This window comes from Miniopterus schreibersii (genome assembly GCF_964146895.1).
Source record: "Miniopterus schreibersii genome assembly, chromosome: 8".
Lineage (NCBI taxonomy): Eukaryota > Metazoa > Chordata > Mammalia > Chiroptera > Miniopteridae > Miniopterus > Miniopterus schreibersii.
The window spans coordinates 11,077,339-11,093,855 of record NC_138109.1 but is presented as its reverse complement, the minus strand read 5'-3'; the positions used below and the strand labels follow the sequence as shown (position 1 = coordinate 11,093,855).

The window sequence follows — 16,517 nt, the reverse complement described above, 5'->3', positions numbered from 1 at the left end:
CATCATCTCTGTGATGCCTCCCCTCAAGAAGCCTGCGGTCTAGCGGAGGAAAGTGATCTACTCAACTAGTCTAGAGGAGAAGCAACCTTAACAAAGGTCTGTATCCTGTGCTCTAAGATCACATGAGAAGAGGAAGTTTCTGCCACCTGAGGGCCTTGGGAAGGTTTTCCAATCTGGTGCTTGAAGAATGCCTTTACCAGGAGATGGAAGGAGGGGAAGGGACCCTCCGGCAGAGGGAACAGCATAAGTAAGTGCTAGGAGGCATGGAGAGGACAGATAGGCCAGAGTACACCATGGACTGATTAGCAGGCCACTCAGCAACCTCCAGGCTTCAGATGAGCAGGGCTGCATCCACCTGGGAGCTTCCAGCCAGGCTGGACACCGACAACGAGGCTAGAAAGCAAATCTCCCCAAGTCCCAGAATTGTGTCCTGGGCAACTACTTTTGAGGAGCAAAGCTATTTTCTCACTCCACTGGGCACAGAACAGAGAGGGCATGACTGCAGCCCATCCAAATGCCCAACTGCAGATGGATTAGTTGGGTGCCCCCACTCCACCCACCCACCCACCCCAGGTGAGGCTGGACGCTGGGTCAGGCCTGGGGCTCTGCTCTTCCCAGAAGCCAAAGAAGCGAGTCCATTTCCTGGCGCGCTCTCTCCCAATAGCCCTCCCTGGGGCTCCCAGACCCTTCTCTGGCGGCTTAAGCCAAAGGGAAGTTGGGCGGAGGGTGAGTGACTCCAGGGTCCTCAGGGTACCGAGAGTAAGTCCGGGAGCGTGTGGGTAGGCTGGGCGCCCCGCAGCACTTCGGGGCGAGGACAGTCTCCCGAGGTAGGGACCCGGTGGGCTGGAGCGCCACACCCGCGAGCAAGACTGGCATTCCCACATAAAGGGACACCTCCACGTCTGTCACCCTGAGGCCTGGCATGGCTTTGGTGACCCCGGTCTCCGGAAAAGTTAGGCGGGGAGAAGTCGACGCGCAGAGAAACCGGGCGGAGGGAGCTTTAGAACGAGCTGGGGCGCCGGGCTCTCTGCCCCGTGCCTCGGGCGCTGGCCAGGGCGGCCGCGGCCGGTCCTCCCCGAAGGCTCCCGGGCGGGTGGGGAGAGGGGCCCCCGGCCGCCGAGGCGCCCCCTCCCGCGCGCCCGGAGGGAGCGGCCGTGCGCGCCGCCCGCTCTCCTCGGCCGCGTCCCTCCCGCCCTGCCTCCCTGCCTCCCTCCCTCCGCTGCCCCCGCCCTCGCTCCCTATTTGGAGCGGAGACACCCCTGACGTCGGAGCCGCTCGCCCGGCCGCTCCCCCGCACCGCGCGCCCGCCCGGGGCCGCAGACGGCGCGCCGCGCAGCCCAGCCGAGCCTCGCGGGGCCGCCGCCCGCCCTGACGGCCGCCTCCCGCGCCTCCCGGGGCCGCCGGGCCTGCCCCCCGCGGGCTCAGACGAGTGCGCGGCGCCCCTCGCCGCCGCCGCCGCGCGCGGTAAGTCCTGTCCGGCCGGCACGCGGGCGCCCGGTTTCCAGACGCGTCGGCTGCGGGCTTCGTACCCGGCCCGGCCGGCGGTCGGGGGCACGGGGACGAGGTGCGCCGCCGAGCCCCTCCGGACGCCGGGGCTGGGGACGTGGGCGCGGCACAGGGTGGCCGGGGGGACCCCGCTGCGCCCCGAGGCCGTCCCCAGACTCTGCCTGGGCTTTCCATTTCTAGGTAGGAGTTTCCGCGGCCGGGAGAGAACGGGAGGGAGGTGCGGGAGGGAGATGCGGGAGGGAGATGCGTGGCGGAGCGAAAAGCGCGGCGGGTCGAGGGCGGGTCGGCCGCGCGCGCTCGGGGCAGCGCCGGGAGCTCGGCCGGGCTCCGCGCTCCGCGTCCCCACGGCTGCGCCCGGGCCTCCCCGCTCCGGCACGTCTCTGCCTCCTTTTTGTCTCCCGCTGTCTCTTCTTGCAGTCTGTCTGTCTGTCTCCCGCTCTGGTTCGCTCCCTTTCTTTCTGTTTCTCCGTTCAGTCTCCCTGGTTTTGTCTCCCCGCCCGGGTGTCTCTCCGTCTCCGCGTCCCGCCCCTCAGTGGGGGTCCCCCTCGTGGGTCTGTGCGTCTCCCTGACCCATCACCCTCAGATTCAGACGATCCCCCAGCCTCGGAGCAGTCGGAATAGTTTCCTAGACCCTGTAAAAGAGACGAAACCCTCCCCCTACCTTCCGCCTGCCCCCGGGGCCCGGCCGGGGTCATCCCCCTGGAATTGAGTCTGGGGCAGGGGGAGCCAGCCTTTCCGGGGGCTCAGAGTTCCACCCCCGCGAGGCGGCCGGGGCCACGGGGCCCCGCTGCCGGCCACCTGCCCGCCTGCTCCCTGGGCGGGGCGATTCTGGTCTTTTACAAGCAGCAGTAAAGGGGCAGCTGGCTGCCTTGGCGAGGCCAGGGGGTTGGCGGGCACCAGGGGGAAGTGCACAGTTTTCAGGCTTTCTGAGGTCCTTGCTGGGCTGGAGGACTTGTAACTGAGGGACCCCCCCCTCCCCCCGGGAAAAACAGAGGTCAGGGCCTGAGGCCCAAGTCTGGGCCCTGGCAGGGGATGGAGGTGAGGAAGCAATTTGTCAAAGGCCCCCCTCATCCTTTGTGCCGTCAAACCACCAGCCTCCTGAAACTCCCCCAGGTGCTGGGGATGTTTGGGTGCGGTTTGCCTTTCCTTGGGGCCAAAGCAAAGGTGGAGCTGGAGCATTTCCTTGGTGACCCCCCACTCCTCTCCCCCCACCCCTGCAAGCTTTCTCCTGGGCCTAGGCGCTCCGCATTGGCCAGGGATATATCATCCTTTTAAAGTGAAGTCTCAGACTGAGTTTAGCCCCTTCCCCCACCCCCAACCCCAAGGGTCGCAGGCTGGGGAGCCCGCAGGGATGCTGGTGAGGTCTGCAGGGGGACTTCTGCTGCGCAGATGTGTAGGCCGGCCCTGCAGCAGCTCATTAGCATAGGTTTTGTTTTGGAGACAGTTTCGGGTCTTCCTGCTGGAGGGTCTGCAGGCAGGAGGGCCACGGCCTAGGTTGGGGGTTTGTAGCCAGGAAGGTGGAGCTGCCTGGCCGAGGCGGGCAGCCTCTTGGGCCTGGGCTTGGCCCTGCGTGCCCATCCCCTGGACAGTTGCTTCGTACTCCGCCAGCGCGCTGACGGAGGGGGAAGGAAGCCACCCTGCGGCGAGACTGGGGTCATGGAATCACAGGGGCTTGAACAAAGCGCAGGAGCCAGATTCCCTGTGAGGAAGTCTGCCAAAGTGGACATTCCCAGGCTGCACCCCCCTATTTTACAGACGCGAGGTTTAGGGAGGCGAAACAAGTGGCCTGTGGCCCAGGCTATAACCATTAGATTACCTGCCCCCAGGCCCACAGTGAGCCAGTGGATGAGTTTGGACTGGAATTAGCCCTCGACCTCAGAGCGGGCCTGGGAAAGCCTGCTGAGTGAGCCGACCAGGGCTGGTGTCTGACGTTGCCCGGCCCCCTCCCAGAGTGACCTTTTCAGTTGCACCACTCAAGGAAGTCCCTGCACTCAGTCCAAGACCTGCAGTGATTGCCGCACCCTTGCTGATCCCTGAGCCCAGGGCCACAAACGCCACACCCTCTGCACCCAGCAGCAAGCACCGCCTGGCAGCCAGGCCCAGCCTGTTTTCTGGAAGTTGGGTTCTAGAGGGGGCTGGTTTCTCTTGCACCCTGGCCTTTAGTCTGTGGCCCAAGAATTCGATTCTGAGTGGGATCTTCCTCTCGGCTCCCACCCTGGCAAGCGAGTGTGTGAGTGGGGCAGGACTGGACAGTTTATAAAACCCTTTTCCAGCCATCCTGTCATTTGCTTGAGTTGCCCCTCAAGGTTTCCCCTGGAGGTTTCCTCTCAATCCAGTTTCACTGTGGCAGGTGCAACCCCGGATTTACGTATTTTCAGGACCACCCAGGATCTGGCGGGAGGGAGTGGGAAGGAGAGGCAGAGGGGCGGGCCTGGGCAGAGTTCAGGGAGAGTGCGTGGGCCAGGGTGATTCCAAGCTAGCACTATTGGTGACATTTACTGAAGACTGATCCCATGACGGCCCTCTCCAGAGGTTTCCATGCACAACTGCCCTGTGGAGTGAGCATTATCACTGCCCCCCCCTTTGCAAAAGAGGAAATTGAAACAAAGAAAGGTTAAAGCAGCTGAGCTCTGATGGGAACTCGGGTCTGTCACAGTTGTGAATGGACCCTGCCCTGTGTGTGTGTGAAGGGGAGGGGCTTAGGGTGAGTGGTTACTTTGTACCCAGAAAATCCTGGTGTGCTTGGCCCTCAGTGACCCTGCATATTCAGATTTACCCCACAAAGGAAGTGGGGAGCGACTGTTCACTTGTTATACAAAATCGACTCTTCGCTCTACAAAGGCCTTCACAGTGGGGGGTGGTGGTGGGCCCAAGGTCTCTCTTGAAACCTGGGCCCCTCCCATGAATTTAAGACTTGACTCCAGGCTCTAGGAGCCAGGCCTTGGGGTGGGGGCCCCTTCCTTGGGGAGCTGGGCTCTGGCTCGCGACCTGGCTAGGCCTCAGGATCGCATGGGAGCCCATACAGATGCTCAGACCTTTGGGGGCAGAATGTCCAGGGCTGGGACAAGCATCTCAGCGAAGAGGGTGGCTCTGGTTGGTGTGGAAACGTAAAGGACCCCAGAGTCCTGACCTGAAGCCTGCATTCTTGCTGCTCCCTGCCCCCAGCCCTTCCCAAGGAAGCTGGGAAGGCTGGTCTCCTGCTGATTCACTGCCCCCTTCCCGGTGTGGGACAGACGGCGGCCCACATTCTTGGTCTGTGCCTCAGTTTCCACAGTGCTGGAATGGGTCAGCCAGGGTCCCCCTGGGGAACTTCCTTTCTGTGTTGTTGGCAGCCTCAGAATGTGTGGAGTGTTTGCGCGAGGCCTCGGAGGATCCGCGGGCTTGGATTTGGGAATGGACCGTGAGGTGGTAAGAAGGCCCCACCCTGGGCTGTGGGGGCCCTCGCTGAAGCTCCCCTCAACTTCGAGGAAGGGCAGTGTCGTACCTTTCCGAGGCTCCGAGGAGCAGGGGTCAGCCGTAGCCATGAGCTCATCTGCAGGGGAGCCAGGAGTGGGCATTGAACCCCGTTTTGAGGGGCTCCCAAGCTTCCCAGCCAGGCGGTGGCTGAGCACCCGAGTGAGACACAGTGGCTGGGCCAGGGGCAGGGACAGGGAGCCCCAGGCCTGATGCCCACTCCAGACCGGCCGCCTTCTCCTTCCTCTCCTGTGCCCTTTTCATCTGCAGAGTAGCTGGTGGTTAGTTACCCTGCTGCTGCCCAGGTTCAAGCCTCAGTTCCCTTTACTACCCACGGGCTCTAACTGCGGGTGAGGCCGAGTTCTAAGCACTTGCACATAGACTCATTTATTCGGTCCTCAGGACTGAGGCACAGAGGGAGCTGTAAATAGTAGATCCCTGTTCACTATTTACTTTTTAGTAAACCTCAAGCAAATCTCAACCTCTCTGTGACCAGTCTTCATCTATAAAACAGGGGAAATAAGAGTCTCTACCGCATAGAGTTGTTGTGAGGACTGAATAAAAGAATTTATGTAAAAGCGCCTAGAGTGGTGCCCAACCCATAGTTAGCTGTGTGGGCTGACATGGATAAATCCCCCCTCCTGGCCTTTGCCCAGGCAGTGCCCTCAGCCAGGAGCCCCCTTTCTGTCCCCACCATTGGTAACTAACAGCGATCCTGGATTAAATCCAGAATTAAGCATCTTTACTTTGCCCCCCACAACACTTTCTCACTGCCCCTACTCTAAACAGCTTCCTCTTAACCCACTTCCCTCCCCCTCTAGGCTTTGAGCTCCTGAGTGGGTAGAGTCTGGGACCCTGGCTCCCCTGCCCATACCCCCGCCATCCTAGAAGTTGCTCAGTAAATGAGTGTGGACTGCAGGGAACCACATGACTCAGGAGAAAGACATTGCTTGGCTTGACTTGCTGGGGGGGCCTTGGGACAAGCGGGGATCCCCCTTCCCACCTGGTATACTGAGGGTCCCGTGACTTGCTGTGTGACTTTCCGGGTGGGGAGGAAGGAATGAGAATCTGTGGGTGAGGCTCTCAAGTCTCAGGAGGGAAGGTCCAGCTGCTGAATAAAAAAAAAGTAGCTGAGTTGTTGCTTAAAAAAAGAAAAATAGGATAAATCAACATTAAACCTAGCGAAGAGCCCACCCCAGTCAGTGTGAGGTGTGTGTGTGTGTGTGTGTTGGGGAGCAGGGGTTCTTGGTTGCTGGGTGTGAGGGCAGGAGGAGGGTGGATGTGTCCTGGGTGTGTCTGTGGGAGAGAGTGGCCTGGCTTCCTCCCTGCCTCCTTCCTGCCCCAGTGCCCAGCTTTGGCTCTGATGCCCGCCCAGGCCTTTCCCATGATCCCCCAGGAGAAGAGAACTGGCCTGAATTGGTGCCTGCTGGATACTGGGTGCTCTCACTGCATCTTCCCAGTTCTCCAAGGATAGTGCTCTGCTCCCCATTCCAGGGTTGACGTAGGTGGGTGCAGAGAGGTGAACTTCATTTCTGAAAGTCACACAGCTCCTAGGTGGGAGGGCCCAGGCTCCTCCCCTGAGGTCCTGGCCAGGGCTTGGGGAGAAGCTGGGTTACTGTGTCCCTTCTGTGGACACAGCTGGCCCTTAGGGTTAACTCTTAGCTGTATACCAGAAAAGGAGGAAGACCAAGGAGGTGGCCTTCTGCCTCAGTTTATCTCATTTTTCTTCAGCTTCTGCACAGCGTGACCCTAATAATCAGTCCCTGTCCTCTGGCCAGCGACTCCCCTAAAACACTCACTGTTATCTCTCAGTAAACCATGTTATTAACCTCAACCCCAATCTCTACTCGTCTTTAGCATCATCCTGGTCCATAGCCTCAGTGTTAACCTCTCTTCATTCCAACTCCAGCTCAGACCCCAGTGCTCATCTCCAGGATTTCATTAAAAATCCCAATCTCAATTCCAAATCCTAAGGAAACCTGAAGTCACTCCCTGTCCGTCGCCACCCTGACCTTCCTGAGGAATTGTGATAGGGTCAGGTATAGGACAGAAGTCCCTGGATTTCTCTGAGGTTTCTAGGGGGCCAGTCCAGCCTGGGGAGGCCCAGGGGCTCTGGCCTTAGGTGGTCTCTGGGCCTCTTCTGATCAGCCATGGTCAGACCCTGACTCAGGCTAATTCCCTGGGGACGGACGAGCACCGTTAGGAAGGAGTGAGGAAGCCTCCTGGACACTAAGCCTGTTGAAAAATTAGCTAGGTTGCCAGTTAGGAACAAGTCCATTCTATTTTGTTAGGATGTGGTTATACTAAAAACAGGGACTTCGCTGTCGATCTTGTGAGCGAGACCGGAAACGTGTGGGTGAGAGCCTGGCCATGACACAGACTCATCTGGGATGGGGGCAGGCTGTCGGGGCTCACCTCCTGCTCTCCCGCCTCCCCTCTGGAGCTGAGGGAACTTGCTGGATGGAGAGAGCCCAGTGCTGTGGAGGAGGTCCCAGCCCTGCAGGCTGGCGGGCCCTGTCTGCAAGCCCAGCTGGTCCCCTTAAGTTTTCACTGCAGGAGCAGGCAAGACCCGCAGCAGGTCCCCCTCCCCAGACACTGTATAAAACACCTGCCACTTTAGGCAGAATGTGGGCTGAGGGATGTTCTGAACCCGATGTCCAGCTCCGAGCCAGCCCAACATTAATGTGGGGGTCTGTGGGACCCATAGACAGTACCTGACCCCTGCTCCTGTTTCAGCCCCACCCAGGCCCCTCTGGGGACTGTCCCAAGACACAGGATCCTAGACTGAGCTGTACTGGTTCCCATGCCTGGCTGCATATCACAACCATCCTGGAGGTTGTTAGAACTGCAGACTCCCACCCATCCTAGAACTTCCACTCCTCAAGTCCCCAGGGAATTCTGAGGATCCACCAGGCTTAGAAACCGGTGGTCTAGGGCACCTCCCTCATCTTTCATGCGGGGACGCTGAGGCCTGAGTGGCCAGGGTCACCCAGCATATGTGGACTCCTGACTGTCCAGCGCCCTTTCTCCTTGTGGGCATTGCCCTCTTTTCTGAATCTCCCCAAAGCCTTCCTCTACATTTTTTGAGGTGAGGCAGTGGGCGAAACCTACAGAAGATGAAGTTGGGGAACAGTGGGAGAGTCCCCTCTGCTTGAAGCCGTGGGACACACTGCCCTGCAGCGCCACCTGCTGGCCAATCCCAGTATTGTTCTAGTGTCTTGAGCATCAATGGCTTGGTTTGGACTGTCGCCTCCTTGTCCCAGGTTAGGATGGAGCTGAGGATAATGCTGGGTGTGTAGACCTAGGGCTCGAGGCTTTGGTGGGACATCCAGAAAAAAGAAATACAGTCTAGTTGGGGGTTAGTGTCTCTACCGGAGGTCCAGCAAGCTAAAGTGGCCCAAGAGCTCACAGGGCCATGAAGTTGGAGGTTAGCTCTCCTGACATCAGAATACTGACAGCTGTAGCAGCGTGTCCAGAGACGTGCTGGATGGCCAGCCCTCCAGGGCGTGCACTGTGTGGGCAGTTTTTTGGGTTTTCCCAGAGGTGCCACAACATCAGAGTTCAACATGTGCTTGGAACTTAGTGTCCTGTTGAGTACTAGCAACAATCCTTCGCTGTACACAGCATTACCATCCCCGTTTTCAGACGAAGAAACAGGCACAGAGGTAAAAGTAATTTGTTCAAAGCTACCTAGTAAGTTATAAAAATAACTAACCCATAGAGTGTGCGTTATCTGCTGAGGGCTTTTCCTGTAGTGCCTCATTTAATCTTTAAAAATTTATTTTAGTTTATTGATTTTTAGAGAGAGAAGAAGGGAGAGAGAGAGAAACATCAGTGTGAGAGCGCAACATCCATCGGCTGCCTCCTGTATGCCCCCTACCTGGGTTGAGCCGGCAACCTCCTGGCACACGGGATGACGCCCAACCGAGCCACACCAGCCAGGGCTGCCTCATTTAATCTTCATGACACCCATCGGATGCACATACTATTACCAGCCCCAGTTTTGAGGTTCATAAGGGAGAAATACCTTGTCCAAGGTTGTGCTTGGCTAGTAAGTGGTAGAGTTAGGATTTGCACCCCGGCAGTGAGATGTCAGAGCTCATGCTTATAACACCACCGTCCACCTCTTTCCAGCCTCCTGAGCCTGGCTGGCCTCACCCGCAGTCTGTGCTCAGTTCTAGGGCTCTGAAGGCCACGGGCATGATGCTTCGGGTTCTGGTGGGGGCTGTCCTCCCCGCCATGCTGCTGGCTGCTCCACCGCCCATCAACAAGCTGGCACTGTTTCCGGACAAGAGTGCCTGGTGCGAGGCCAAGAACATCACCCAGATCGTGGGCCACAGCGGCTGTGAGGCCAAGTCTATCCAGAACAGGTGAGGGCCAGGGGGATGGGTGGAGGGGAGAACAGGGGCCCAGGAGGGAGGAGGGCCGGGCTGCCCATCCCTGTCTCTGCCACAATGACAAGGGCCTGGTGACCTCTCCTCCCACAGAGCGTGCCTAGGACAGTGCTTCAGCTACAGTGTTCCCAACACCTTCCCACAGTCTACAGAGTCCCTGGTGCACTGCGACTCCTGCATGCCAGCCCAGTCCATGTGGGAGATTGTGAGTACCACTGCCCCCCCTGCCCAGCCTGCCCTGCCCCATGAAGCCCGCATGGTCTGGCTCAGCAGTCTTTCTGGCTTCACCTTGCCTCTCTCACCTGCTTCACTTGCTTGACACTTGACACCAGCGCATCTCCTTTCAGTCTCACACCTGCTTTGCTGGTTACCACCACAGGGCCTTTGCACATGTTCTGTACTCAGGTTGGAACATCTTTCTCCTCCTTCTCACCTAGTTAACTTCTATTCATCCTTCTGCTCTTAGCTCAAGCATCATTTTCTCAGGGCCCCTGTCCTGACCCCCTGAGCACTGTGTGCCTCTGCTTTGAGCATCTGTCACATCTCCAGTTTTCCAGCTGCATTTTTGGGTGATTTTGACAAGTCTGTTTCCTACACTAGACTGAGTTCCTTGAGGGACTGTCTTGTGTCCCCATAACTGGCATGGAGTAGGTGCTATGTGGAAGGAAGGAGGGAGAGGGAGGGAGGGAGGGAGGGGAAAAGGAAGGCAACTGCAGAGCAAGACGCTAAAGGGATTCATCCAGGGCAAAGCTCAGCTGGGCTGGTGGTTGCGGGGGGTGGGGAGCTCTTTGAGGAAGTGATGTCAGCTCAGACCCATAGGTTTAGTAGAAGGTAACTGGGCAGTGTTTGGGGCAGGCGGTAGGGGATGGGTGAGGACCTTCCACGCAGAGGGAACAGCATGGGCAAAGTCTCACACACCTCATTCAGCACAGTTGGTGGGCGTGGTGCAAAGGTGGGTGGAGATGTTCACCAGGGGCAGCCTGAAGAGTCCGAGTGTCCTTAGTAAGAAGCCAGGATTTTTCTCCATGTGCTGTGTGGAGCATGGAGGGGAATTTTAGGCAGGGGTAGGCCATCCTGGATTTTGTCTGTCAGGAGGCCCAGGCTTTTGGAAACATCTCTGCTGCCCTCCCCAGGTGACGCTGGAGTGCCCCGGCCACGAGGAGGTGCCCAGGGTGGACAAGCTGGTGGAGAAGATCGTGCACTGCAGCTGCCAGGCGTGCGGCAAGGAGCCGAGTCACGAGGGGCTGAGTGTCTACGTGCAGGGCGAGGATGGCCCGGGCTCCCAGCCGGGTACCCATCCCCACCCCCATCCTCACCCCCACCCTGGCGGGCAGACCCCTGAGCCCGAGGAACCCCCTGGGGCCCCCCACACCGAGGAAGAGGGGGCTGAGGACTGAGGCCCTCGACTCTTCCTCCCCTCTCGTCCCCCGTGGAATGCTGGGGGAAGCGTGTGGGGAGAGGCTGGAGCCCCCCTTTGGCACTGGATGGACTTGGATTCAGACTTGGACTTGGAATGCTTCCCGGTTGCCATGGAGATCTGAAGGGAGGGGTTGGAGCCAAGCTGCACAATTAATATATTCAAAAGTCGGGGGAGGAAGCCGAGGTCTTCAGGGTTCTTTTTTGGAGGGGGGGTTCTATTCCTTTCTGCCTCCTAGAGATGTGCCCTTTGGAGGGGAAGGAAGTTGGCTAAGCTGCTGAGGTAAGGGTGAGGCCATCCAAGATGGCAGGAGCCAGGCCAAGGCCCATGCAGCCTCTGGTGGGGCAGGGCCCCTGGTACAGCGGTAGAGCTGGGCCCTGAGCTGAGGGTGGGCACCTTGCCAGAAGTGGCCCTGAGGGAGGGCTGGGTCCGGGCTAGGAAGACCACTGGCCGAGGCAGGGAGCTCCAGCCCCACAGGCCTCTCCAAAGACTTCCCACCCCATGCCCATGCCCATGCCCATGCCCAGGGCAGCTTCTCCCGGTGGCACTGAAGAGGCCCTCCCTCCATGCTTGGGAGTCAGGCCTGGGCAGGACCCTGCTGACTCATGGCCCTGGAGCCAGGGGCCAGGCTCTTTGGGCCTCTGGCTTTTTGGCTTTCCAGGGAGGGAGGCAAGGAGGAGTCTTCCTAGGCCAGGGGGTGGGAATGAACCCCCCCCACCCCGGACCATCACCTAGAAGAGCCTCCCTCCCTCTTCTCAAATCTTAGTGCCTCCCACTGCCCCCGAAGTTCTAGGCCCCTCAGAAAGCATATGGAGCCAGCCTCACCCTGCTTTGGGAACTCTCTAAATATCTGATGGTGGGGAGGAGTCTCCCTTACTCAGATTCCAAGGAGGGACCTGGGTGGGATGGATTCCACCTGAGCCTCAAGAAAGGAAGAGGTAGTGAAGGCTCCTGTGGGTGGGGTGTTCACTGTGGCTCTCTAGCTGCCCAATCCCACCGGCCTGCCCCCTCCCACTGCACTTTAACCCTAGAGGGGGTGCGGGACCCGGACTGGGGCCCTGGGGCCGGGCAGGTGGGCAGGAAGAACTGCCTGTGTCCACTAGTCTGTGCCCATGGCTTCCAGCACCGCCGGCCCCCTGCCTGGGGGTGCCCCGCCCCTCACGGCTGTTCTGACAAGAGCTTCTGGAGCTTGTAACCAGTAGATTGTCTCCCTGCCGGACCCTGAGTGTTCTCATGAATAAATTCGTTGAAAGCCTGTGTTCTCTTTCTCGCTGGCTGGCTCAGCTGACCCAGGAGCAGCAAGGCCTAGGGGAGGGGTCAGGCTGCACAGTGCACCCTGAGCAGACCCTCCTGCATCATGGTGACCCCTTCACTTTCCTGCCATGTGCACCCCTGGGCCCTGTCTCCCCAGCTCCCACCTCTCCTTGGGTGCCCGTTTCTTGCCTTGCTTGTATCTTCTGTGGGCTTCCCAACTGGGCTTTTCTGGTTTTGCTCCTGGGTCCCTTGGGCCTGCCTCATGCCTTCCCTTTTCACCCTCACAGTGACCCAGCCTCGGTCCTTCCCTGTACCCCAGCCTAGCCTGGCCCAGTAGAAGGGGAAACATAACTGGTACTGTGGTAAAGACTTGACATAAATAACTCTCCTGACCCTCCCCATCCCTGTGATACAAGCATTGCCCTCATTTTGCAGGTGGGGCATCTGAAGTGCAGAGGGATTAAGTCATGTTCCAGGGGCATCCAGTTAAGAAATGTCACCGATAGGACTCAAACGCTGGCAGCCCGGCCTAATCACTCAGCTCTTGGTATGACCTTAGTAGTTGCTAGTTCTCAGTTACCTGCTGTGTGCTGGGCCGGTCCTGACACCTCACAGGGAACCTATATTACCCCCATGCAATTGAGTTTGGGCCCCTCCCAAGTTCTCTGTTGAGACAGGACAGCGTGAGGGCTATGACCTTCCTTCCTCACACACATTGCTGTAACCACCACATACCAGCCAATTTACATATATTATTTCTTGGAAAATGCTCATCTCGTTAATGAGAAAAATGCAGGCCTTCATGCCCTGGGAGTGATTTGCCCATGCTGAGGAGTAGTGGTTCCCCAATTTCTAACCGGGCGCCCTCTAATGAGGACGGCTGTGTACCATAGGTGATTTCCTTAGTGTTCCCAAGCCTTTCCTTCATGGCTGCCCTCTGCACTTCCGTGCATGTTACCTGCATCCCTACTTGAGAATGGCACTTCTTGCAGTTGTGCAGGACACAACTTGCATGGCCATCCATGGTGGCCCTGCATCCCTTGATGCTGAATTGGGTTGGAGAGAAGTATATCTCCTGCGTGTAGACTTCAGTGACTCCCTCAGTCTTGGAGGGACAAGCCCTGGCCATATTAATCTTTCTAGATGGCTGGAGGTGAGCACTCACTGGAGGGTGCAGAGAAAGTCCCGCAGGGCTTCAGAAGACTCCGAGACCAGGTCCAAATGAAAGACTGGGCTGCGGTTTTGGTGCTGGGCCTCTGAGACCTGAGCACTAGAGTCTTGGCAGGATGTATCTTGGTCAGGAGCTGCCTCCATCCTGTGTATGGGACCAGGCAGGGTATAAATTCATAGAAACATAAATTAATAGGCTGCCTGGAAAGAAAGCAGGGGGTGGGTTGGCGGGACTGGTGGCAGGCCTGGAATGCTAGAGTTCAGGCTTCATTCTCTGCAGTGAGAGCCCTGGAAGTGTCTGCGCGCTGAGTCTGAGACTCAGAGAGGCTCGTGGGAGGAGGGGGGGAGGGGGAGACCCGCTGGGAACTGCAGGAGCGCAGGCGGCGGCTGGCAGCCAGAGGTGGGCGGGAGCAGCGCCTGGGGGCGGGGCCCCGCGAGGGAGCCGCTGCTGATTGGATCTGGGAGCAGCGGGTGGGAGGAGCCAGGTTTGAGGGTCTGGAGACGCGCGGCTGGTTGCGGTAGTTTGCCGTCGGGAGTGAAAGGTAAAGCGGGGACTGCGGGTTTTTTCTCTTCGCCAACCTCAAAATGAACCACGACGGCCTAGGGAAAAAAAGTGCAGCTCCCCCCGCGCCACCCCGCCACCTCATCCGCAAGGGATTAAACATCTTTACGGGGGATTGACGCTGGCACGCAGCACGGTCAGCGCAGCCCCCTCCCGATGGGCCGGTAAGTGGCCCCCCTTCCCCGCCTTGTTAGTTTGTATGAAGCCAACAAGCCCCATCTAGTTTTTTGTTTTTTGTTTTTTTCCTTCCAGCTCCAAGCCTCAGGGAAAACCCAGCCTGCCCGGGTTCAAATCCTGCAGGGGCCACTTCTTAGCTGTGCAATCTTGAGCAAGTCACTTAAAATCTCTGAGGCTCAGTTTCCCCATCGGTAAAATGGGGACTAAGGATCACACACCTTCTCTTCGCTCTCAGGGTCGTGGTGAGCTCTACATAAATCACCGTATAGAGCTTGAGACAGTGACTGGCCTATAGTAAGACCTGGGTAAACGTCAGCCACTATTAAAATGACAGAGAATGAATGATTGGCCCATAACTGCTTGTGGTTGGGCTGATAGTCTTGTTCACTCATTCGCTGCACGTATATTTACCGACAGCCTAACATGAGCAGAGGATACAGCAGTGAGCAAAACCAACAGACCCCTCCATCACGGAGTTTACCCAGCTGGTCAATGTCTTCTGTGAGGGCGGCTTTGAGCAGGGCCTCAGTCTCTCCATCTCTGCGATGAGGAGCTCTCTTTGGTCCTCGATGTACTGACGAAAACGGAGGCCTAGGGTAGAGGACTTCCTAAGTCTCAGTTGTCCCTTCTCCTCTAGGGAGAGAGCACCCCGTGGCTAGAAGTAACCAACCAAAGGCTAAGCACCCTGAAAGGTCCCTTTCTACCCTAAAATGTTAAGGAAGTCTGGGACATTATTAATCAATTACAGAAATCATAAATTTAGGAGCATACACACTTAAGAACTTCTGAAAAGTTCTTAAATTCAAGATAATAACAGTGTGGCCACAAGGTGGCACCACCACCCAGGCCCAAGCTTGAAAACATTTTTTTAAATTATAGCAAAGTACAGATCATAATATAACAACCATCTGTGAATCTATCACCCAGTATGAAGAAATGTTAACATTTTTGTTATGTTTTCTTTAGGTCTTTTTTTAAAAAAAATTAAGGCTATCAAACATTACAGCAAAAGTTAAAGCAGAGGGACTAATATTCTACCCCACTATATACCACTAGTTTTTCAAAGCTAAAATTTATCAGGCAGCTCCTCTGTGTGAAATGGTTTAAATACTCATTCTGTTCACATCTTCACCACTCCAGTTTCATAGCAGCATAGAACTTGGCTTTGCCAAGTTCACAGAACACGTAGCAGAATCAGAATTATGAACCCAGGCCACTGGGCTCCAAAGTCTGCTGTACACAGCACCTCTCAGGTTTGCTGTTGGCTGACCAGGAATCCCTGGGCTGAAGGATTTACTGCAGGGCTGAATGCATTCCCATTGTTCAGATGGGAATGCTGAGGCCAACAGCTAGCACTGACACAGCACCATAAAGTTTACAGATTACACCAGGGGCATTTCATCCCCTTGACAACCCTGTGAGGTGGATGCTGTATTACTCTGCTCACTATTGCAGACAAGAACATAGTGACCCAAGGAGATGGAGCCACTGGCCCTAAGTCCACAGAGCTGGAAAGCAGCAGCAATGGGATCCCAAATCTGGTCTTTATGGCATTCACCCCATGCTTGGTATACTATACCCTGTCAGGGTGGTACAGGTGGTATTGAGAGGGACAATAGGCCTCCTCCCCCTGCTGCATAGACCTGTCTGTGGGTAAGAAGTGGGCTCTGAGCTCCAAAGAGTGGCTCATGGGTGGGTGAAGGGTGGTGTAGGGTCTTAAGGTTTCTCTGCTTTGGGTGTTGAGCAGACCCAGGTTTCAGTTCCACTTGTTCACTTGCTGCTGGTGACGTTGCCTCACCCAGCCCCAGTTTAACATCTCTCTCTCGGCATTATTATAGATGTCAGAATAATATAATAAAGCCTTTGGAACATAGCAGGACTCTCATATGTGGGAGCTGTAGGGGTTCAGAACAAGTCATTGAAAGATGTGCCTCCTTGGTTCAAAGATTCTTTTCAGCTGAAGGCAATGGGGACCCTGTGGGCTCAAGAGAAACTTGGACCTCTCTTAAAGAATTTAAATTTGGGCCCTTGCCCATGGTAAGAGTTATCTCCAGAAATAACCTTTTTTGACTTCTCTGTGGCAGGGTGAACATCGAATTACTGAACACCTGCTGTTCTCCATCTGTGAATGGCCCTCCCTTCTGCAGCCGAAGGCCCTGCCCTCATCCTAGCTCAGGATGTCATGTAGGTCGCGTTCTCTGCATTTCTCTCTCTGAACTTCTCCTGTATGTGGGGCTCCCATATGTACATATGCAATGAAATTTGGTTATTTTCTCTTGTTAATCTGTCTCATGTCAATTTGACCATTAGACCAACTGGAAGAACCTAGAAAGGTAGAGTACAGTTTCTTCTGCCGCACTGGAGGTATTACTTTTCTGTTTCTATGGAGGGAAAAGCCCCCCCCCAATTTACTTTATATTTTCCCCCATTTCCTTTTTTTCTGTGGCAATTGTCACTTTATGACTAAGCATCTATTATGTTTATTGTTTATTGCCTGTCTCCTTCCACTAGAATGTAAATTCCACAAAGCTGGGATCTCTGTTTTGGTTACTGTAGTGCCCCAATTGGTTAGAACAGTGCCTGA

General features: G+C 56.7%; 1 protein-coding gene across 1 annotated transcript; it reads left to right on the top strand.

Moving 5' to 3' along the window:
- Positions 1-1,310: 1,310 nt before the first annotated feature.
- On the top strand, positions 1,311-12,025 carry LOC308561345 (neuroblastoma suppressor of tumorigenicity 1). The gene is made up of 4 exons (XM_081146279.1): positions 1,311-1,464; positions 9,135-9,329; positions 9,447-9,558; positions 10,487-12,025. Exons 2-4 carry the CDS (start codon positions 9,160-9,162, stop codon positions 10,748-10,750), a joined length of 546 nt encoding a protein of 181 aa, XP_081002405.1. The 5' UTR covers positions 1,311-1,464; positions 9,135-9,159; the 3' UTR covers positions 10,751-12,025.
- The last annotated feature ends 4,492 nt before the right edge of the window (positions 12,026-16,517 follow it).